General features: G+C 36.7%; 1 protein-coding gene across 1 annotated transcript in view; it reads right to left on the reverse strand.

Annotated features, from left to right (window-relative positions):
• Positions 1 to 24,182, reverse strand: part of LOC124790080 — a gene marked incomplete at its 5' end in the record, with an annotated part of 634,243 nt that overhangs the window by 79,635 nt on the left and 530,426 nt on the right. Inside the window, 9 exons of the mRNA XM_047257646.1 lie at positions 972 to 1,136; positions 1,464 to 1,615; positions 2,436 to 2,586; positions 4,770 to 5,000; positions 5,987 to 6,055; positions 11,003 to 11,114; positions 17,839 to 17,937; positions 20,283 to 20,406; positions 22,675 to 22,743. Of these exons, the coding sequence (XP_047113602.1) occupies positions 972 to 1,136; positions 1,464 to 1,615; positions 2,436 to 2,586; positions 4,770 to 5,000; positions 5,987 to 6,055; positions 11,003 to 11,114; positions 17,839 to 17,937; positions 20,283 to 20,406; positions 22,675 to 22,743 (1,172 nt within the window). The remainder of the gene's footprint in view (positions 1 to 971; positions 1,137 to 1,463; positions 1,616 to 2,435; positions 2,587 to 4,769; positions 5,001 to 5,986; positions 6,056 to 11,002; positions 11,115 to 17,838; positions 17,938 to 20,282; positions 20,407 to 22,674; positions 22,744 to 24,182) is intronic.

A 24,182-nucleotide genomic window follows, 5' to 3' on the forward strand; every position in this document is an offset into this window, starting at 1 on the left:
AGATAATTTTATACACACACATTAAACACATTCAATTGTCAAATTCTGTGTCCATTTTTTTAAATCTCTCTAACCTTCCAGAGGTTGAAGAACAATCTTTTCCTTTTTCACCCAAGTGCTCAGCTAACAATTTAGCTTTTACTTGCAGTATTGGGCCAGTGAAAGGCATGCACGTTTCTAGTTGTTGAATGAAATAACGACAAAACACCTGACTTACATTTTCACCGTCTTATGTTTTCTGTGTTTTTCTACGAGTGTTTGTGACAGCTTGCTCTAACAATATAGATTTTGACTTCACACATACTGAAACTATGGAAACAAACTCCAGAATTAACTTCAACAGTTTTCTATAAACTTTCTTTTTTCAACTACATTGATAGTATTTGATTTACCAACTACAGTAATCACAACATGATTTCGCTTAGTTGCCATAGCACAAAAATGCACATGCAATGGAAGGAACCAATCACCTAAGTATACTATTGTTTGGCAGGTAAGCTTTGTTTAGACTGGGCATTCACCTGTCACTGCTAACTACCCCCCCCCCCCCCCCCCACACCAACAAATCCCCCCTTTGTTTTGCGAGTTTCAGATAACCAGGATTTCGGCAAATCTGAGTTTCCTTGTTTCCTTATGCAGTGTTTTACTGTAATAGTAATGTCTGATAGCATAGATTATTTAAAATCATTAAAAAACTGTCTCATGATAATTTTATTGCATACTGAGAAGAGAGGAAGACTGGTACACTTCAGAAGAACTATCACTGCTCTCTCTCTCTCTCTCTCTCTCTCTCTCTCTCTCTCTCTCTCTCATATATATATATATATATATCCGAGTGAGAACATGACCTAGAACATCCAACAACAGCTAGTAACAATAACAATAAAGAGCCACAGTTTACCATTACATTTTATGTACTGTGATGAGATACACAGTATACATGATATTCATGAAAGAATATGCTTCTGTACCTGCATGTTTTCCCAATCAAATCCTTTGTTCAGGCTTTCTGTGAGTGATGAAACAGCTGCAGTATTTCCAGGAACACGGTAGATACCAATTATATCCAAGCCTCTTGTGTCAACTATACTAGTACACATTTCCACCAACAATGGAACATATTCAGAGAATTTGGACTGTAAAGCAGAAAAAAGTATTATAACGATGTTGCGTTTCCATGTACTTACAGATTTCAAATTCAGGTTTACACTTATCACCACTATCTTAAGTGTCAAAAACTTTATTGGAACCTTTATTGGGACCTCATTATCGTACCTATGCCACTTGTGACATTATCTTCACTAAGCTTTTGGCTGACTTATGTCTTGTAAATTTATACTTGGCATGATGTAACAATACTGTATGTGTCAAAATAAAAAGTTAATAACTACCTCAGCCCCACAATTAGATGTCTTTAACAAGTTTACTTTCAACTCTGTAGCATCACCAAAGTCTAAACTTACTGGAGGACACTCCTCAAGAGGGATACCAATGGTTGCACCTTCTGGATGAGGAGCTGTTGGTGAGTTTGGTGAACCACCACCTTGCTGTATCCGTTTGAACTGCTGATAAACACGGCCTTTCCATGTTTTTGACTTTGGTGAAGGCAGTTGATCTAAATTCAGAACAAGATATTGTAAACATAATTACAATATTTAGGTAAAAAAGAAAAAGAAAATTTATATCTTCTAGAATAATGTCAGAAATGGTTTAGAATCACACTCAACAAAATAAAATATGCTACAACAAATCAATACAAATGCACTGGAATTTGAATAACAATGTAAAAATACATTACCTATGAGCTACCTAAGTGAGAGCCTAAAGTAAATACATCACTCTACAGAATGCAGCAGTTTGTGTGTTCTATCTATCTCTGAACAGTGCTGGATATGACAGACATGATGAGACAGAAGTAAGATGGCAGCAGCAAATAAGAAACATATTTGGAAATTAAGAAATCATAAAATGAGGAGCGTAACAGCAATCTTTTTTTTTTTTTTTTTCCTTTTCATCTTATTTCTTCCTTTCTTTATTCTCAGTTTGGCACTGCCTGCTTGTCTTTTCATCAGTATAAGTCTATTGGGTTTTCCACCTCCACTTCTAGACATAGTATCTCTTTCCTTTATTTCATATGTTTACTGCCCTTTTGGCATTTGTAACTGCTTTTATTTTCAAATCTTATGTGGCAGTAGTTCTGTACTGATGATTCTTCAAGAATTTACAGTCATTTTTTTCCAATTGTGTTTCTTAAATGAAAGAACTCCCAGTTACGAAAGCAAATGAGTCTTTGTAACTTTTGAACAAACTTTTCAGCCTGAAGCTATCTTTTCCTATTTTTATTTAACTGTACTTTCACATAGCTTTTTTGTTTTGTCTGCACCATGATAATTCTTAACAGAGATGGTAGAAGGTAGAAAAAGGATAATAAATACCTGACTGGCTTGGTTTGCGAGTTTTATTCACAGGAGATTGGCCTGTAGGTGACCGGTTTCGGAATGATGTGAGCTTCCGGATACCTTTGTGAGCAGGTTGAGGTGACAGATGAGTGCTTCCAAAGGTTTGCTGTGTTTTTACAGCTTCCTCCTAAAAACAAGTTCAAAATTGTTACATACCATTTTTACAGTGAACACAAATATCGGACAGTCACAAAGTAGTGATAAACAGATAGCCCACAATAGGACTTTACACTATATGCAAAAACAGAATCAATCTCTCTCTTTTTTCCATTCTAACACTGACAACTGGAATATCAGGGAAAATGTTTAAGATCACAAACAGGAATTGAACAACACATGACAAACATGAACACACAGAGCTACACAATGGAATTGTCATAGTTGCTGTCAACCAGCTTTCACTACAACCTTATAATAAAATTATCCCATTTATTTACAAACTGACCAGCAACAACCTAACAGAATGATGGTGATGATAACTAGAGCATTGTAATTGAAGTATATCAATGACCACACACACACAATTCAATATGTAGAACAAAATTTTTTATCAAACTGTGTGAAGTACACTAACTCCTGCAACTTGTATACACTGCTGAACCTTGTAATAATAATTATTACAATCAATTTTAGACAAACTAACCTGCCTTATAACTGTTACATCATCTATACTCTTATTATACTTCACACAAAGGCACACATTTTGTTTCATTGGTGCCTTGAATTACAATAAAGTAACTGGTGAAATTTATTTTCTTGCGCGACTTATCAGGCTCCAAGGGAAAAAGCATAAAACATAAGCAAACAGAAAATAATCTTGACATGCTTGAAACTTATAAGTATCTTTTCATGCTTATTATATAAGTACTAGATGCAAGAAACACAAAATTGCTAATGTTATCAAAACACATCTTGACATTCAAGCACTGAACTGATAAGATTCTTGTCTTATCTACAGAGCTGATCTGTTCTGGACATACTAGCACACCCAGTATATCAACAAACTACATAGGAATAATGAAGATCACAAAGAAATTAAAATCTAACAGGTTGGCATGCACACAGTATACCATAGATCATTACGTATTCACAGAGAATCACCATAATACACAGGTCAGAAGGACAATGTATTGAAGTTGCTCTGTAGTACTGTTTTCCAAGAAGTATGCATCTTTGAGATTTGTTTTTCCTTAAATAGAGGACATGAGGAGCCATTTAGAACCAGATTTGTGAAGTAACCATAAGATGAAAAAGTAGGGGTTAAGTTATCCACTTATTCATGGAGGGAGTCTGCACCTGAATAAATCAGTTTCTCATAACTGAAAATCTGTAGCACAGGGAGTATTTCCTACAGAAGTAACGGCAACTGTCTAACTGTAATTACTGTTTGTTGGTGGCATAGTATGGAGTTGGGAGCCAGTGGTATCAAGGGAGTTTGTATCACTTTCTAAAATGAAAATAATCTGAATTAATTTTTATAAATACAAGTGAGCTGGTACACAAATCTCATCTTACTGGACTTTGGAAGCATGGAGAAACAAATGCACTAGACACGCTACAATGGCTGCATCACTGTTAAAACGTTCTTTACCATTGTGTTCAACCAACTGTTCCTGTGCACCTTCTCATGGCAGGATAGCAATAAAGTTTTAATTACAGTCTCAATAATAATAATAATAATAATAATAATAATAATAATATGATTATAATAGAGGGAAACATTCCACGTATCTAGATCACATTCATCCTCCTTTTCCTATTTGTTTATTTTTCCAACTGTGCCATTTTCTTAGCATTTGTCTGAGCAGTCATATATCCTGTTTCATTTTTTTCTGTGTAGATGGGAACTGCTTCTCCTGCACGTACCAATATCTTCCACATTGTTTCTATCCATCCCCACTTTTTAATAATGCCACGAAGCATCCGGACTAACTTGCTTGTCCACTGCTCATCATCTCGATTTTTCTTTGGTAAGCCAAGGTATATCCTCATACAGATATTCATAGTCCATTCTGGATGGTCCATCAATTAATATCTGGATTTTTGTTGGATTCTGTGTGGGATACGATTTCAAAACAATCTAACAAGGTGAGCATTCTTACTCTCATTACATGATAAGGAAGGTTAAAATTTTATGCAAAGAATAAGTTTCTGAGTTTGTAACAATTCATGCTGATCCTCATACAGTTTACCTAATTCACATTGCATGCATGTATCATGGTAACAACATTCTGCCACATCCTTTTACAGTCATCCAGTACCAAGACAATTAACTAAAAATATTGTACACAGGTGATGATAAATACAGACCTCATCTGCAGTGACAATGTGAGGATGTGGTGTTGACACTCTCTCCTGGAGTGCATGCAGCCATGCATTCATGGTGACTTCATCCTCTGCTTGCAGCAGAAGCTCACTGCCTGTAGGTACTGTCAAGCGTATAACATTCTTGCGTTTGGTGTAACCTGTGATAGCTGCCACCTCCACTGTGACTCCATGCAGTGGTTGCACACGTGCTTCTTCATCTGAACAAGTTGCTGCCTATGAATACAAAATAAATAAATAAAATTTATTAATTGAAAATTGAAATAAATATAAAACACTCAAAGGCACAAACAAGCCTTATACACTGATAACAGCCTTTAGTATAGAATATAGTACAGTCCCATGCTAGTCCTCAATTTGTCCCATTAGTTTGATGAAAACAACCAAAAAACTTCAAATATTTCATAAAACTAACAATATTTTGTGAAACAGAGAACCATGTGAAACACCTTTTTCATCATGATTATTTAAGGCACCTGGTATCAGTCTACAAAGTTCGAACTTTAAGGTAAATGCCACTGCAGCACACTGTTGCAAGAGCAAAATGTATTAAAAGTATTACAATCAGGACTTTGTGCATTTCTCATTATAGTAACACCCATGGATGAAAGAGTAAGGCAAATTATGAATTGAATGCCAGGCCTTGAGGCACACTTGAAAAGCTAAGTCAAAGCAGTTCCACCAGAAGCAAGTTTATGGGTTTGAGTCATAGTCCAGGGTTGGTGTTTAATCTGCAAGGAAGTCTTACAGTAACATACACTACTTTTCAGAATCAAGACATTCCTTTTTGATTCTGAACGTCTGCATTTACAATCATTATTACTCCTCGTACGTGCTACATCATTCTTGAGCCTGACTTGACATATAAAAGTTTTCTTCCTCACAACTGCTCCCAAATGTTCCCTTTATATCATGCTTTACACTGCAAGAATAGAATCTTCATATCCTAAAGCTCTTAGCTGTTACGCAAGTCTTTTTCCCTGGCTGTGTCATCATACACATCAGATCTTACTATTATCATTAAAGTTTCTTTACATGCTTTTAAGCTATTACACATTCATCTTAAACTTTTTATTTTTGTTTTCTTGTAGCTTATTTTAGCTTAACACAATTAATAAACATTGTGAATAATGAGAAGAAAGCAAATCTGTCACACTAAATTTTTCTCTAAAACAGTGACATTGAAGTCTAATAGTACATACCCTGTACAATATAAGGCCAGTGTTCTCAAGGACAACCCACAGCTGGCGCCATGATCGATCAGATGAACGCTGAAATTAGGAAACAGTTATATACCATAGGATTTTTAGAAGTATGTGAGGATATGTAGTATATATAACTTGTAAAAATAATGGAAAATGCTAATGGAATGGAATGTAAAGTTTAAGGGATAAAATTGACAACACACCGAATAGTACAAGTGTTGAGTCATGGAGGTGGGGGGGAGGGGGGGGGGGGGGGGGGGGGAAGAGAGAGGAGAAGAAGAAGAAGACCAAAAACTTAGCTACTCTTTGGATGAATCCTTTTCTGAGGCAGAATATATACACATCGCCTGTACCATTTGATGAGCTGTTACCTTTACTCTTTAAACTAATATTCCCTATGTAACAATGACCTATAAATCACATGTACAGTGATTTGCTATTTGTGACAGCTTCCACAAGTTATTTTAACAATTTCTGACTAATAAGCGCAGTTTATAATGTAGTATCAAGATAAACAGGCCGAACATAAGTTTCTAATGGCTGAAAGAAAAAAAATAGAGAAAGTAAATTTTACAAGTAATTTAAATATTGCCAAAAATATTTAGTAATAAACCAATTCAATATGAGACCTTCTGTGCTCATTCTAGAGAAAGACCTATACAAATGCATAATTACATTCAGACTCATAAGTGTGACACCTGGAGTATAAATGATCAGTTTCTTTCCTGTGAGGTTTGGTAGGAAGAAGCAGAAAAATAATTCGAACCTGGAGTCTACTAAGTTAACATTGAATGGCAGAGAGAAAAAAGCAAATTGTGTTGGATTAATATACTTAAGAAAAACCTGGTTAAAAACATTAATAAAGTTATACCATGGACTGAAAGGTGCTAAGCATCCATGTGCATATCTGAATGCTCTACGCTCAAAACAAAAAAAGTATACCTGGAAAAATGACAGATTTCAATCCAGTGATGCCAGATGCCACCTGGGCGATAGTAGATGTACTGATAATGGTTTCAGTGTCATCCACCAACAGATTGTGTAGTGGCATAGCTACCAGTCCATCATTTGGGTCTATCCTTTAATAGGAAATACTCACAGCCCAAAGTATCAGTCTGGTGCCAGCATGTGAAGCAAGCAAGCAATCGTGCCATGGAGTGCACTCGTGCTTCCTACAGCCAAATGAGCAAGTTTGGGGTCAAATTGTAGTCTTCTGAGTGGCAGTATGGTCCTTTTCAGGTAATTGCCACACAATATGGGTGCAATGATGCTGGTATCAGTGGTTACATGAACATTCTTACAGTGATGGTTCAAATGGTTCTGAGCACTATGGAACTTAGCATCTGAGGTCATCAGTCCCATAGAACTTAGAACTACTTAAACCTAACTAACATAAGGACATCACACACATCCATGCCAGAGTCAGGATTTGAACCTGCGACCGTAGCGGTCGTGCGGTTCCAGACTGAAGCACCTAGAACCGCTCGGCCACAGCGGCCAGCATTCTTACAATGAAGACAATGTTTTGAACTTCCACGCAGCACAGACACCCACCGGCACTGTTGTACTCTAAGGGCGTCATTGGCATATTGTGCAGCTACCCCAGAATAGATAAAATGGCTTGCGAGTCCAGACACACGAGTCGTGAGCAATAAGAGTAGACCCAAAATTGAACCCAGTGGGAGTACCTTTCTGACACTGTCTAAATTATTCACCACAACCTTTCGTATTCTGTTCATCAAGTAAGATTAGAACTACTGACGGCCTTCGGAGAGCCAGTCATGACAAAACTCTACCATCTGGTGAGCAAGATGTATGAGACAGGCGAAATACCCACAGACTTCAAGAAGAATATAATAATTCCAATCCCAAAGAAAGCAGGTGTTGACAGATGTGAAAATTACCGAACTATCAGTTTAATAAGTCACAGCTGCAAAATACTAATGCGAATTATTTACAGACGAATGGAAAAACTGGTAGAAGCGGACCTCGGGGAAGATCAGTTTGGATTCCGTAGAAATGTTGGAACACGTGAGGCAATACTAACCTTACGACTTATCTTAGAAGAAAGATTAAGAAAAGGCAAACCTACGTTTCTAGCATTCGTAGACTTAGAGAAAGCTTTTGACAACGTTAACTGGAATACTCTCTTTCAAATTCTGAAGGTGGCAGGGGTGAAATACAGGGAGCGAAAGGCTATTTACAATTTGTATAGAAACCAGATGGCAGTTATAAGAGTCGAGGGGCATGAAAGGGAAGCAGTGGTTGGGAAAGGAGTGAGACAGGGTTGTAGCCTCTCCCCGATGTTATTCAATCTGTATATTGAGCAAGCAGTAAAGGAAACAAAAGAAAAATTTGCAGTAGGTATTAAAATTCATGGAGAAGAAGTAAAAACTTTGAGGTTCGCCGATGACATTGTAATTCTGTCAGAGACAGCAAAGGACTTGGAAGAGCAGTTGAACGGAATGGACAGTGTCTTGAAAGGAGGATATAAGATGAACATCAACAAAAGCAAAACGAGGATAATGGAATGTAGTCAAATTAAATCGGGTGATGCTGAGGGAATTAGATTAGGAAATGAGACACTTAAAGTAGTAAAGGAGTTTTGCTATTTAGGGAGTAAAATAACTGATGATGGTCGAAGTAGAGAGGATATAAAATGTAGACTGGCAATGGCAAGGAAATCGTTTCTGAAGAAGAGAAATTTGTTAACATCGAGTATAGATTTAACTGTCAGGAAGTCGTTTCTGAAAGTATTTGTATGGAGTGTAGCCATGTATGGAAGTGAAACATGGATGATAACCAGTTTGGACAAGAAGAGAATAGAAGCTTTCGAAATGTGGTGCTACAGAAGAATGCTGAAGATAAGGTGGGTAGATCACGTAACTAATGAGGAGGTATTGAATAGGATTGGGGAGAAGAGAAGTTTGTGGCACAACTTGACTAGAAGAAGGGATCGGTTGGTAGAACATGTTTTGAGGCATCAAGGGATCACAAATTTAGCATTGGAGGGCAGCGTGGAGGGTAAAAATCGTAGAGGGAGACCAAGAGATCAATACACTAAGCAGATTCAGAAGGATGTAGGTTGCAGTAGGTACTGGGAGATGAAGAAGCTTGCACAGGATAGAGTAGCATGGAGAGCTGCATCAAACCAGTCTCAGGACTGAAGACCACAACAACAACAACAAGTAAGATTCAAACCAGCTGTGTGTAAAGCCTTCTGTTCCACAAAACTTGCATTTTTCTAAGAGTGTATCATGATCTACACCATTAAAGGCCTGGGAAAGGGCACAAAAATACCACCTGCAGATTTATTATCATTTAAAGCTTGTTCTATCTGCTGAGTGAATGTATAAACAGCTTTCTCAGTTGAGCAACCTTTCTGGAATCTAAACTGTGATGTACTAAGTAAATTTTTTCCACTTACATATTTGCGACTACTCTTGAATATGTTACTTTTTCAAATATTTCGGAAAAAGATGCCGGTAAGGAACTGGACAATAATTGTTTAGTCTGTCTTGTCACTTTCTTAGGAAGTGGTTTGATAATTGTATATTTAAACCTGTCTAGAAAAATTCCCTGTGCCAGTGATGCATTGTATATATCACTAAGGACATTACTAATTATGTTGGGACAGATTTGGGGTCATGTTACACGCATGGGAGAAGCAAGGTTACCCAAGAGACTCATAGGTTCAGCAGTAGAGGGTAGGAGGAGTCGGGGAAGACCAAGGAGAAGGTACCTGGATTCGGTTAAGAATAACTTTGAAGTAATAGGTTTAACATCAGAAGAGGCACCAATGTTAGCACTGAATAGGGGATCATGGAGGAATTTTATAAGGGGGCTATGCTCCAGACTGAATGCTGAAAGGCATAATCAGTCTTAAATGATGATGATGAGATTTTCAGAATTGTGTTTGAAATTCCATCAACCCTGCAAGAACTTTCGTCCTTTTTTTTTTAACTGTATTTGTATCAGTTAAGGATGCTCCTTCCTAGTTGCTTAAAGTTTTATGGAGCGAAATTCCTAATATATTCTCTTGCTTCTTCACCTGAACCATTTAATCCTATATTTGCTGCTATGTTTAGAGACTGATTGTTAAAAGTCCTTGCAACTTGTGAATTATCAGTCATAACATTGTCATGAAGTTTAATTATTATGGAATCTTGTACACTGACTGGCTGTCATGTCTTATGTTTGACAATGCACCTTACAGTTTTAATCTTATTATCTGTATTATTTATTTCTGTCATTACACACATACTTCTGGATATTTTAATAAGTGTCCTTAAAATACTACAATATTTTTTGTAGTATGGAAGTAACGTCAGATCTTGACTTATTCGGCCCTTAAATTTCCCTCTTCCTCTTACAAGAGATTTTAATTCCATTAGGAAAACAACTCTCAGGTACTGACCAAATAATGACAGAGACAGTTGTCATTTGTGTGTAAACTGAATTTGTGTGAATGTATGTATGTTGGCTATTTTGGAAGGAGGCCTTCTGGCTGAAAGCTTACATGTTTGGCAGTTTTTTGTTGTGCTCATATATGACTCAACTTCTTCACTATGTTACACTGTATATTAGATAACATATTCCTTGGATGGGACTTGATACTGCCTTAAAAATACCACGGTTACAGTAAAAATTATATATTTTTTCTAAACCTGTGACAAGTTATTTGGCGTGGCTGCCTTCGGATGCTGTGAAATTATTAATGCACTTTTTCAAAATTCTGCTAGCTCAATTCCAATGCCTATTCTGTGCTACCAATTAAAAGTATTGCAGTAAGAATAAGTTAAAGTCACAAATATTCCAGTACAATGTCAGTAAATGACTTATTTTCATAACAAGTTAACTCAACTACATAAATGAAGCCAAAATTCTCCTTTTCTGTTTACTTCACTAACAATTTCCTAGTTAAAATTAAGTTCTGTGCCAATACATATATTACATAACTTTCATTAAATACTCTGTTTCTTCCTGCAATTTCTGCAGTAGTGAAAGATTTACCTTTCCTTCAATGAGTGAAACCTTGCACTGAAGCCAACCTTCTCGTATCACCTGAGATTTTCCATCAGTTTCTTCATCTCCGATCTCCACTGGTGCATTTGATTCCCCGTAACTGGTAAAGAGAGAAAATAGAGAAAATATTGAAGTTTCCACTTACTTGTGACCAGTACAAAAGGGAGGTACACTAAACTACATTCTTTAGCATTACTACTGCAGTCTTCAGTGCTATATGTATCCTAAAAAATACTTTAATAATGGAGTGTGACACTTCACTCTTTAAATGTAGCATTATGAAAAGTTCTCTTATGTTTAAACTTTTGAAAAAATCATTCATTATTAAATTGATGTTAAATTGTTCTGAAGCAAAAATTAGTTAGTCCCACAATTTCTTTTCACAATAAATTCTATGCTGTGGAACCTTTCAAATGAATAATATAAATTATATATAAAAACAAAGATGAGGTGACTTACCGAACAAAAGCGCTGGCAGGTCGATAGACACACAAACAAACACAAACATACACACAAAATTCAAGCTTTCGCAACAAACTGTTGCCTCATCAGGAAAGAGGGAAGGAGAGGGGAAGACGAAAGGCAGTGGGTTTTAAGGGAGAGGGTAAGGAGTCATTCCAATCCCGGGAGCGGAAAGACTTACCTTAGGGGGAAAAAAGGACAGGTATACACTCGCACACACGCACATATCCATCCACACATACAGACACAAGCAGACAAATAATAATATGTCTGCTTGTGTCTGTATGTGTGGATGGATATGTGCGTGTGTGCGAGTGTATACCTGTCCTTTTTTCCCCCTAAGGTAAGTCTTTCCGCTCCCGGGATTGGAATGACTCCTTACCCTCTCCCTTAAAACCCACTTCCTTTCGTCTTCCCCTCTCCTTCCCTCTTTCCTGATGAGGCAACAGTTTGTTGCGAAAGCTTGAATTTTGTGTGTATGTTTGCGTTTGTTTGTGTGTGTGTCTATCGACCTGCCAGCGCTTTTGTTCGGTAAGTCACCTCATCTTTGTTTTTATATATAATTTTTCCCACGTGGAATGTTTCCTTCCATCATAGGAATAATATAAATTTTTATTTGACTAATTCTTTCCACTTAAGAATTCCTCTATGGTGTAGGAGGAGTTATTACACAGAAAACTTTGAAAACACTTTGTAGCTGACCATTGCACTCCTTCCTGTGCCAAAGTTAGAGTACCTTGGGAGAAGAGCAGATAATTTTTCCTTTTAGAATTTTGTTAATGAATATACCAAGTACTCTCAAACTGCAGAGGATTATTGACAGTGAATAAATTCAAGGCTGTAGTTAACATTGCCAATGGTTTAAGTAGATGCCTCCAAGAACTCTACATACCATTCCAATTAATTTCTTTTGTTTAATGAATAACTTTTTGCTCACATGAGGAGTCACCCCCAATATTATCCAGTAGTACATCAGTGAATGAAACTACGGAAAATACATTAAGTAACAGATTCATCTGTCCCCAAAGTTGCCAATTATTCTTACGACAAAAATACCTGTACCTAAATGTTTTAGCAGGTCAGCTTTTCCATTTTAAGTTTCCATCAATACCCAACCCAATGTCTCAGAATTATCAACTTAGTTTTTCATTTTTTGTTAGTCTCTCTCTCTCTCTCTCTCTCTCTCTCTCTCTCTCTCTCTCTGTGTGTGTGTGTGTGTGTGTGTGTGTGTGTGTGTTACATCTTTCCTTCCCAAGAAAGGAGGTATTAGTTCCAAAATCTAGTATTAGTGTTCTCACTTTCGTGTTCCCTTTAATGAGCTGGGAATTCAATTCCTGAAGTTGAGTACTGACCAGCTGTTCTGTCTCGGCATAAAAAGTTTTTTTGCATATATGTAATGAGGCTTTTGAGGGCAAAATCTGTGGTACATAATGAGCTTACCAGGCTCATGAATAGTGTCATTTATGAATTATATTGTGAACACTAGTAAAGCACTGTACCTTTGCTGTACATAGTTTCCAACACTGCTCCCCCCCCCCCCCCCCCCGCCCCCCCCACACACACACACACACACAAAAAACTATAATAATTATTATTATTTACTATTATTATTCTTTCTTCTTTTATGAAAGAGCAGAGAAGATAAAGACTTCATTTCTACATAAAACAACAGAAGTTTCTTTCTTCAAAAAATTTGTCTTGAATTGTGTAGGATAGTAAGTGCACAATTTATAGCCCACAATAGAATAATGTGTCAGACATTCAGAACGCAAATGAAATTACTGTTACTGGAGCAACAGCCAATACAAAACATTCATTAGAGAAGCCAAGTTCTGACTCCTCCAGTGGAGAAGTCTCTATGCGGCAGTACCTATGCAGACATTCAAAGTCACAAGGCTATACAAATAAACCATGAAATGTCTTGGAACTAAAAGAATATGGTAATATTCAGATGACAAAGGTGTACAACAATTTACTGAGACATATGAATGACACATTAAATTACAAATACGTTTGTATTTCAAATTTATTCTTTCACAGATCTAATTAGCAATGTAGTCATAATATACACTAAATCACCGAATGAGAAATTTTAGTTTACATAGAGAGACTGAAGTATGGGATTTGCAGACTCATTCATAACCATGCTTCTCAGAGGAGATAAATGTTCATGACTATCAAACAGATATCCATTAAAATTTGCTTCTAACATTTAGAAAAGATAGCTCAGCGACTTCACGTTTCTCAAAGAAAGTAAAAGTCTGGTTATACTTCAAGCAAATAAACAAATAAGTAACTCTTGTAAATGACCAGGGTGCATCAATTAAAGCACTGTGTAAATGTTGCTTTTATAAATTGACACAAAATTTAATGTACCATAAAATGTTATTGTGCATGCGGTCAACAGTATACCCAACTATGTAAATGTGGAGTGTTTCACTTTTTTTAAAAAAAATGTAAGTATATTTCAGAACTGTGCAACACTAGATGTTATTTTGAATGCATTCAAAACAGGCATATTCATTTCTAATTCATATAATGAAAATTATCTTGCTGGCACCAGGAATACTGTGAGATTTTCTATATCTAGAATCATATAAATGGTAAATGAGAAATCTGATATGTACTTTTTACATGAGACAGAACATCTGTAAGTTAATCTGCATTTGTAGGTAAAGAAAATTTAATTGTTGAGTGACTACAAATTGTTACATACAAGAAGTCACCACTATAATTGATTTTAGTGCATGACTAAGACACAGAATATACTGCATTAACAAACACCTTCCAGGACTGAATTGTTATAGTATTCAAAATTAAAACTCAATATTTATTCCTCTTAATGTTTGGTAGTGTTCATATTACATGTCTCATCATCATTTCACACAATGATTTCACTGTGTCACACATGATGCTGCTCCTACAAAGGCTATGGATTAAAAATCCACAGACCAAAATATAATCAGGTACCCCCCCCCCCACCCCATCTTGTTCCCTGTCACCCTTCCCTCCACACACTCTCTCTCTCTCTCTCTCTCTCTCTCTCTCTCTCTCTCGCTCGCTCGCACACACACACACACACACACACACACACACACACACACACTGGGAGAGTGCAACTGTGTGTGTGTGTGTGTGTGTGTGTGTGTGTGTGTGTGTGTGTGTGTGTGTAGCGTATTACTTGACGCAGTGGGGGTTCATTGATGAAGCAATACTGACAATTTCACTTATTCAAACAAATGAAATAGCACAAAATTTTAAGTAATACTGAAAACTTTGTGCAAGCTTAAAAATAAAATTACTTTTTTCAAATACAAAGTTTATAGTTATAACACACAGTACTGAAACTACAAAGAGCTATCTACAATGACAGTATAATTATAGATCCAATGATGGGTTTAAAAATAAATATTGAAACATGTATAGTGAATCTCAGTTGCATAACAGGCTAGTAGTCACATTCAATGAACATTATTATACTGTATACTTAAACTTCAATAAAACATTTGAAGGAAACAGTGACACTTACAATTCTCTACAAATCTCTGAAAACAATTGTTAGTAACATGCATCATAACCTGTATCCAACTTTTTTAACACAGACTCTGGGAGATGCTCTACCAATCACTATAACTCAATAGACCTTATAAAGTGTTCTCTTCAGAAAACAGCTTTATCAAATTATCAAGTTTCTGTCACTAGCACAAAGTCATACACAATGCCACTGAGTAAATTACATGGTAGAAGAGTGTTATGAAAGTTTCTTTGTTGTAGCTGCCAGTAAGTAGTAACCGCTATTAAAATTACAATCCACAAAATGCTGTGGTCAGCACAGTGGCAAAAAAAAGTCTTGCAAGAAACAGGTTTGGTTATATCTTCCTATTACTCACTCTACAAAAGCAGAACTGAAAACTACTTCTGTTGCTATTAACACTTTGCCGTCTGCACGTCTCGTACAAATTGATTCGCTTGGCACCAGCAGCGCTAATTCAGATTACTTGCCTTGTCGCTGGCCGTTCTTGACATTATCGGAAGATTATAAATTGTTACATTTTACTAATCTCATCATTAGTTTTCATAAGTTCTCAACCCTGTTCCCCTACTTTCACAAAATTTCGAAGATATACATACATAAATAAATACAAAATTTGTTTGCTTCATTTTTTAATTGCATTGTCTTTGGTGCTTAGTATTTCTCTCTCATATGATATGCAGCAAACAGTCTCCAAGATGTAATGCAACTCCACAAGACTTGCACATTAAGGTTTTTTTTTTTTTTAAGATAAATGGCAGTTTCTTCATTTTCACTTATTTGTTTCGGAAATAAGTATTAGTTGGTGCTGTTTTATGTGACCAGAAAGTCTGTCAACCGGATGATGATGAGATGTACGCGATGTACTGGCAACCTCCAAGTTTTGCTCAGAAGCAGGTACATGGTCTTTTATCAACGAATCAGACACTTTCAATAAAAAAAAAATCATGATACCAGAGACTCATGTGGTCTGTATTGAAATACTGAATGAACAGAATGCATTAAATAATGCACAATTAAAGACGTACATGCAAACCTCTTTTGACCATTTTATGGTTCTTTTGTATGTAGTGTAATAAGTCAAATATTGGTCTGCCTGATCCACATCTTTCATGTATTTGATGTAGTGTAATACATTTTCATGTTTTTTATTGTGTAATTGGTTTTTCTACATTTTCTTTGAGTGTCAGTCAAAGTGGCATTATGAACTGCAGAGATCACTGGTATTGTTTAAGTTTTCGAAGCTCTCCATATCTGTGCGAATAATTCACCTTTCTGCTTATGACAAGCTTTAACCACATTGACTTTTGCTCACTTTAATTTTTCCAGAAATCCTCTATTTTGCCGTATTGTTCCACAAACTCTTGTTTTCTGTGTAACTTCTCTGCAAGTTCTACACTGTTATAATAATTATCCATGTAGAGGTGATGCCTCTTTCCATAAGAAGGTGTCAAAAGTTCCACGACCGTTATCGCTAAAGGGTGTCCAGCACCGGAATACATGTTGAATGCTGAAATGTATGCCGTACTCTAATCACACAGCATCTGAATGAGTATGCCATATTTCCTAATCTTCGGCGGATTGTAAACTTTAAAATTTAACCATCCATGCCACAGTATCAGTCCTTCATCAATTGAGAGGTTTTGACATAGATTGTAAGTTTCTTTAAACTTTTTGGACAAATAATCAGCTACAAATTGCACTTTGAAAAGCGGGTTGGCATTATCCAGTTTATTATTGTTGTCGGAAAAATGTAAAAATGATAATATTTGTCTGAATCAGTTGTGGGACATTGTTTTGCAAAATATTGGTGTATCTGCCAAAGGATTCATTGACCAATAATCATTGATCCTTGGGGATTTTTTTTTTTCCATAAGGATAGCAAGCGCGAACCATTTTCTAAATTTGGGTCCCGTACGTCGACAAATTTGGCCTTTTTTCATCCAGTTTCCTTCCATTGCAATTTTGACTGTAGTACTTGTTGGTTGCGTTGCTAATATATTCAAATAGGTCATTCCCAATATATAATTCTACAATATCCTCGATGCTCTGAGTATCTCTGGGAAATATGTTTGGACCCAGAGATCCTTCAAATTTATTATTGGTACCTGGTAAATCAAAGTCTGACCACTGTGCACTGTCTTCTTCATCTGATTCATCTGAATCAGTTGGCAACCGTAGCGTTCGCCAAATTCTTCCAACAATTCTGCTTCACTTTCATTTTTTTGATATCCATTGTCTTCTTCCCAATCTGCCAAGTCGTCCGGAATATCAGACAAGATGTCCGCACATTCATTGTAAATAATCATATTGTCTCTTTCATCTGTCATGATGAAAGGGAACAAATACTTATAAAACCAAAAAACTTGTTGATGTGTGTAACTTATTGTTACACAAACAAAACACCAACCAAATGCAAAAGATACTAAAGTGCTGTCGCTGGCCACTGCGCGATGCTCTGCTCATGACACCACTGTGGTGTCACCAGCCACTGAGCAGTACTATGTATATGAGACCACTGTGGTGTTGCCGGATGTTGACCGCTGTTTCACACACGACACCGCTGTGGTGTCGCCAGACGGCATAGTGTTAACTATTAAATTCAACACATAAGAAATACAACACTCTTGCAGCATGTGAACAAAATATTCATAAATCATGCAATCTCAGGCAAAAGTTGCTAGATTAGTGGCTCTTCTATTGATCTGAAACCTATCCTCGTAAAAAAATGAATCTAATGTGAACAATACACAACACCATTGCAACTGTTCAAGCAAAACAGTGAGGAAAACCACACACACATACAGAAACACAGTCTCACACTGCTCACCAGTGAGAAGTGATAATAACAGGTGGCACTTCTTCAACAATTTTTACAAGTCGCTCAACATCAGGCACTAACTGTGCAGATTTCCAACCTTGCTGTCTTCTGTAAACAAGCAGGTCACTTTTTTTGTTCTCTACACATTATTCTGCATTTATCAACATCAACTTTTGCAATTATGTATCTATGTGAGTATAGCTTATTCACAGAAATTCCCAAACAAAATGTGCATTAAGAAAGGCAAAACTGATTGAAGCTAAGCACACAGAAGCTTCTGTATGCCTACCAAGTAGCCTAGTACTGCTGTACACTTAAAAGCTTCATAATGAGCCTGTGGAACAAATGTTTTGTGTTATACTGCAGACTTTACACGGCAGCCACAACGGGAATCTGAATCACTGAATGTCTTTCCTCTTAGGTGAATACTCCAAGCACATCACATGGGCAAATGTGACATCACATGCTTCATCAAAGATAGTGGAGCTGTATGTAGATTTTTGTGATCTTCAGTATGGTCAGAGAACTTGGGAGACATCATATTAGATTTAATCTTTTTAGCTGAAGCTCATATTTGGAGGACTTTATATTATAAATTATGTCCTTTGTATGCCGTCTCAAAACACCAGCATTTGAATATCTCTTGAAAACACATCAGTAATGGTACAATTTGTTGTAATAAAATGATGAAAAAGGTCATATGCGTAGTTAAAGAATTTTTGCATTTCATTATTTGCATACAATAACTAGAGTTTTATGAAAGTATGCCTTTTCATGGTGATGGCAATTTTAAGTTTTATCTAATATATGTTGTTCTTGGTATGATTTGTTATAAAAATGTCAGGTAAAATCTTCAGGAGATTTAATTAGAAGTTCGCTCTGGATAAATGGATAAAGGTGTGGAGTTACAAAGTCTAACTCAATAGGGTCATGTCCAGCTGTTACCAAGCATTTTCCCCCCACCTCCACATTTCTTGTCAATTCTGACACTTTCTTATTAACTTAACAGGAATATGTTCAGTAATAATGTTAGACATATATAAGAGTGCACTCTCCCTCTCTCTCTCAGGTTTGAGTTGTCACTGTCAATAACTGACAAATTAAGAATGACACAGGCAAATACAATTAAATGTTCATACCAAGTTGATCATTGGGTAAAATAAATACCACTCAGAATAAAAAGCACAAAAAAAGACTGGATTTGTAAAAGAGTTCAAAGGTAACTTATCTCAGTTGCCAATAAAGTATAAAAGAAAATAGGAGATTTCTTTTCCAAACAAGAATGTCCTAAGTAAAAGCACATATTCAGGTGAAACATATTCTGACACCAATATAGAAATGTTCCTGCTGTTGTTTTTTTCTTGTTGTTTCAGTTACTGTCCAGTACAGAGGGAGACATTTTTCTCACAGTGAATTGCAATTTTTCACACAAATCAGAACATACTTTGCACTACTAGCACATTTATTTACCACTGGGGAAGCTAATCAGTAAATGTTTCATATAAATACCAAGTATGAAATCAGCAGGATGTCATTTTCAAAGAATGAAAAGGCAGCACCAGTTTCCAACTGAAAATACAATGAGCTGTTTCTTTAATTCACCCGCTAGAATTGCTACCCAACCTCTCTAATTACAGACAAATTCTTGAAATTAATTTTCAGAGTTTCTAAAAATAAACTTGTGTTGTTGAGACACCTTAATTAATCCTACTGAATACATATGTTATTTGATTCAATGCTGGTTGGATTCAACTCATTTTTTGCTCATAAATAAGCAAGAAGTCTTATTTTTAGGGTTCATGAGGATTAATAGAAAAAAATAGTTAGCACAACATTTTCAGAAGGTTCTGAACTGGTGTTTATGGTCTCAAGTGCTAGACTTCAGGCAATTTTGTTTTGCTCTATTCTTAATTACATGAAGGAGCTTTGTCCACCAGCAGCAACATCCTTCCTGTGCTAACAGATCCTGCACTTCATAAATTCTGCAGTTCCAGTTCATGTTACCAAGAACTCATCAACATGCAGGATTTCCTGTGTGTCTCCAAAACATGTCGTCAATCTTTTTCCACATTACTGTAATACAGACCTCTTAATGATGATGTTGCAGTACAATCTTTCTTCCATAATACCATCATCATTTAACATAGTCCATGATTATAATTCCACATTGTTGTGCACGGATAACTTCAGTATTATTCACCGCAACTAAATGCCTTGTGACGCTAATTACTGCAAGTACTACCACTATACAGCATTCACTATTACATGTGCTGCTTCACTTATCATGAGGGACAAAGACATTTTCACCAGCCCTTCCGAACAAGGCTATTAGCCTCTCACATTTTACATTTTTTTTAAATGTAGCATTAACACTGAACAAAATATTAAAAAAACCAATGAAATGTACTTCCTCTCCTTTGAAACTGTATATCCAAAATAAATGTAAAAATTACCTTCTCTGTTCCACAAATACTGGAGCTTCCGAGTCACTTAACTCCAGGTCACTATCAACATGCATCCTGTCCCCCCATGTAGCCTTTAGGTAGGATACTCTTCTCGCATGACGATCTTCTTCACCTATAAGATAACAATAGGCAGGATTCAACAAAAATTCCTTTGGTAAATCTTTCCAATACATTTTTCCCTATGCTACTTAATATTAAAACAAACACTGGCAGTAAAGTAGATGCAAATATCGGAAAGGGGCAGGAGAAAGAGAAGGGGGGGGGGTGGTGACAGTGAAATGCTGCTACTTAATGCCTGTTAGCACATGAAAAGTAACAGTATTCATTATGAAGAGGCCACTATTGATAAAGTCTTAGAAGACATAGACTCAGTTAGTGCAGTCATTTAGGTATTATGTGAGCCCTAGTAATAAGTATCGGTGACTTCTTATAACTGAGGGAGCAACAGCCAACCGCCTCCAGGACAAAATTTATTTTTTAAATTGATTTTTATCCTTTCCATTTACAACTTGTGAGAGTACAAAAACAAAATGGCAGTTTAATCATAGTTAATTTCTCAAGCTACCTAGAAAATAGTTTTCAACAGCTACTCTTTTTTATGTACAAGGTCTGTCAGAAAAGTATCCATTAAGAACATCTGTTGGATCTGAATCTAGCACATTAGCATGAGCCAACCTTGAACTTTCGTGCACATGTGTGAATCTTTTCCCCACATGCTGATAGTGTCAGTTGGGGGCAAGCAGGAGATGAGTGAGATAGTGTGTAGCACTTGAATGGATTTTTCATTGCAAGGGAAATGACACAACAACTGGTGCAGTGCTACTGCATCAAATTTTGACAGAATCTGCGTGACAGCCAGGAGGAAACCATTCGGAAGATTGAGATGGCTTTCGGTGATGAAGCTACGGGCATCACACAGATTAAGGAGCAGTAAAACTGGTTTAAAGATAGCTGCACATCAGTGCAGAGTGAGCCACACTCCGGTAGGCTATCAATGTGCGCAAATAATCAGATCGTTGCCAAAGCAAACACTGTGGTGATGTGGGACTGTTGTGTGAATATCAAAAAAAGTTCCGAAGAGGTGGGCATCGGCACTTTTTCGGCACATTCCATTGTGACTGAAGATTTGGCCATGAACAAGAACTGGCATATCAGTCGCAACAATGTTCCAGCACATTCATTCCTTGCACTTGATTCAGACTTTTTTGTGGAAAAAAAAAAAAAAAAAAGATTCCCAAGCTCCAACAGGCTCCTTATTCCTGATTAGCCCCCTGCAACTTCTGGCTGTTCCCCCCCCCCCCCCTCCCCCCCTGCCAAAGATCGGATACTTTTCTAACAGACCTCATATATCTTGGCTATGAAGATGATCACATGAGTCACTGATTCATTATATTCTGTGAGCCTTACTGTTACAATCTGAGGACACAAACAGACACAGCATTAACCAGAAAGTTTAAGTTACTTAGTGCATTCTATGGTACAGATGTTCTTTCCAAATGAGGAAACCATTTTTCAAGATTACAATGGCATAATGCTTTGCCCGAATATGGATTGGCAGACATATAGATTTTTTTTTTTTATAATTTTATTTTTGTGATTTAGGACTAAAAACTATGGCGATGTTCATATTTCCCGCAATCCTTTTGTGAGCTGTTATCTTGGTGGTGAGTAAAAACTAAGCAATTTTTTCTGACTTCGCAAGTGGTTACAGTGGTGACCAAACAGTGATGACACACACAACCAGAGGTGGTAGGGCATTATGCCCAAAAGGTTTATAAAACCACTAAGTTGGTGGTAAGTATGCTTTCAAGGTCCACAAAGAACATACTAATTTTGTGGTAAGTGTACTTCTCTATCATCTTGAATAACTACCTTAGTGGTAAGTATTCTTCCCAGAAACCTAAAAACATTTAAAACAATGTTAATTGGCAAGGTGAACCATTTTTCATGGCTCTAAACAAACAAACTGCAATTGGTGCAATAACTACCACAAGATGGCAGAAGTGTACAAAAGTGATAGGACATATTCCCATAAACACAGTGAAGAAATACAGCACAAACCTCATAGCCTGCAAAAGGGTTAAACATTATGAAACACCTATGACACATCAGACAACAAAGTATTTAAGCAGAGTTCTACATTTTCAATAGTAATAACATGATAACTGGCACACAGTTCCTCAGCAACAATGCAACAATTAAAGAGTTGTATGCATCCATTTTGTGTGACAATATTTGTAGAACAAACACAAAATGTTCCTCCACTGTACTAATTATATCTGTTCTGATACTTTCACAATGCTAATAACTGGATGTAAATCAATTCTTCCTAGTACTTATTAAAATTAAAAAGTATTCATGAGTAAATTTCCACAAATACCTATTAGCTCTGTTGCTTTCTGCCTTCTGATGACAACAGGTACGTGAGGGCTAGGCTGGCCTGTGTTACCTTCAAAATAAAGGAAAAAGACCATAAGATCCTAAGTTAAGCAGTTCAGCACATTATTGTTGAACACTTGACAGAGGATAAATTAGCACACATAATAAAAAGTATAAATATTTTTCTTTCAGCCTATAATGATAAAATGAGACTTTTAGGTACAAGTTTGAATTATTTTGCTGACATGAATCACAATTTTTTTTCTGGCACATAATAAACATTTCCTGCCATAATCTCTCTGAATCACATCTGCAACATCCATACCATTTAGTGGAAAAGATATTTCCAACCAGCTAGAATGGCAAGAGTGTATGGCACTGTTACCTGTTAACCTTAGAAAAATCCCAGTTTTTCTGCATTGTATCTTTGTCTGATCTTCCACTGATGTGAACACAAAAGACTACCAATTTACAAGGTAGGGCAAAAATATGGACATACCACAAGAAATGCATGCTTGAAGTTAATTACAGATGCTTGCCAAGCTTGCAGGGGGCATTTTGTGTTTGATCACAAATGGAAGCTGTGCAATGTTCTCAATATGTTGCATCAGTTGTGGTCAGACAGTGTTCTGTGTAGAATTATGTCGAAGCTAAGTGAATTCGAACATGGGCAAATTGTTGGTGCTCACTTCCATAATCAAGACAGCCAAAGTGTCTGGCATTTCAAGAGGCACCATATTGAAGACTTCTGAAGATTTCCACCACATACAAGGAAAGCAGACAATTATCATCCACTAAATCACAAAAGGGATGAAAGTGTATGTTGAGTCCTCATGACAAATGATCACGAAGAGGATTGTGACGAAAAATAAGGGAACAACAGCTGCAAAAGTTATTGCAGAATTGAATGTTGCACTCAGAAACACTATCAGCCCCAAAACAATGCCCATAAGCTGGGAAAAGCCAAAAAACTTTGACTATGGAGCAATGGAAGAAAGCCATCACATCAGATGAGTCTCATTTTATACTGTTTCCAACTTCTGGCACAATTTACATCTGGGATATGTCATACCAAGCCTACAACACAGACTGCTTGCTGCCATATCTTGGTATTCCATGGGCCCTAATGTTATTACACTGCAAAATCACATCAATGCCAAGGATTATGCGACGATTTTGGCTGATCAGGTCCATCCTATGGTACTGTTCCCCAATCGTGATGCTGTGTTCCAAGATGACAGGGCCCTTGTTCAAACACTCGCATCATCCAGGACTGGTTCTGTGAGCAGGAGAATTAATTGCCACATCTCTCCTGGCCACCAAAGTCACTAGATCCCAAATAATGGAGCTTTTGCTGCCTACTTTGGAGAGAAGGGTGTGTGATAGCTATCTGTCTCCATATCATTACCTAAACTTTCCACTACTTTGCAGTTGAATACAGAATAAACCATACAGGACCTGTATTTATCCATTCTGAGATGACTAGGAAGCTGTTTTGAATGTCAACAT

The sequence above is a fragment of the Schistocerca piceifrons genome, chromosome 3 (genome assembly GCF_021461385.2).
Source record: "Schistocerca piceifrons isolate TAMUIC-IGC-003096 chromosome 3, iqSchPice1.1, whole genome shotgun sequence".
Taxonomy (NCBI): domain Eukaryota; kingdom Metazoa; phylum Arthropoda; class Insecta; order Orthoptera; family Acrididae; genus Schistocerca; species Schistocerca piceifrons.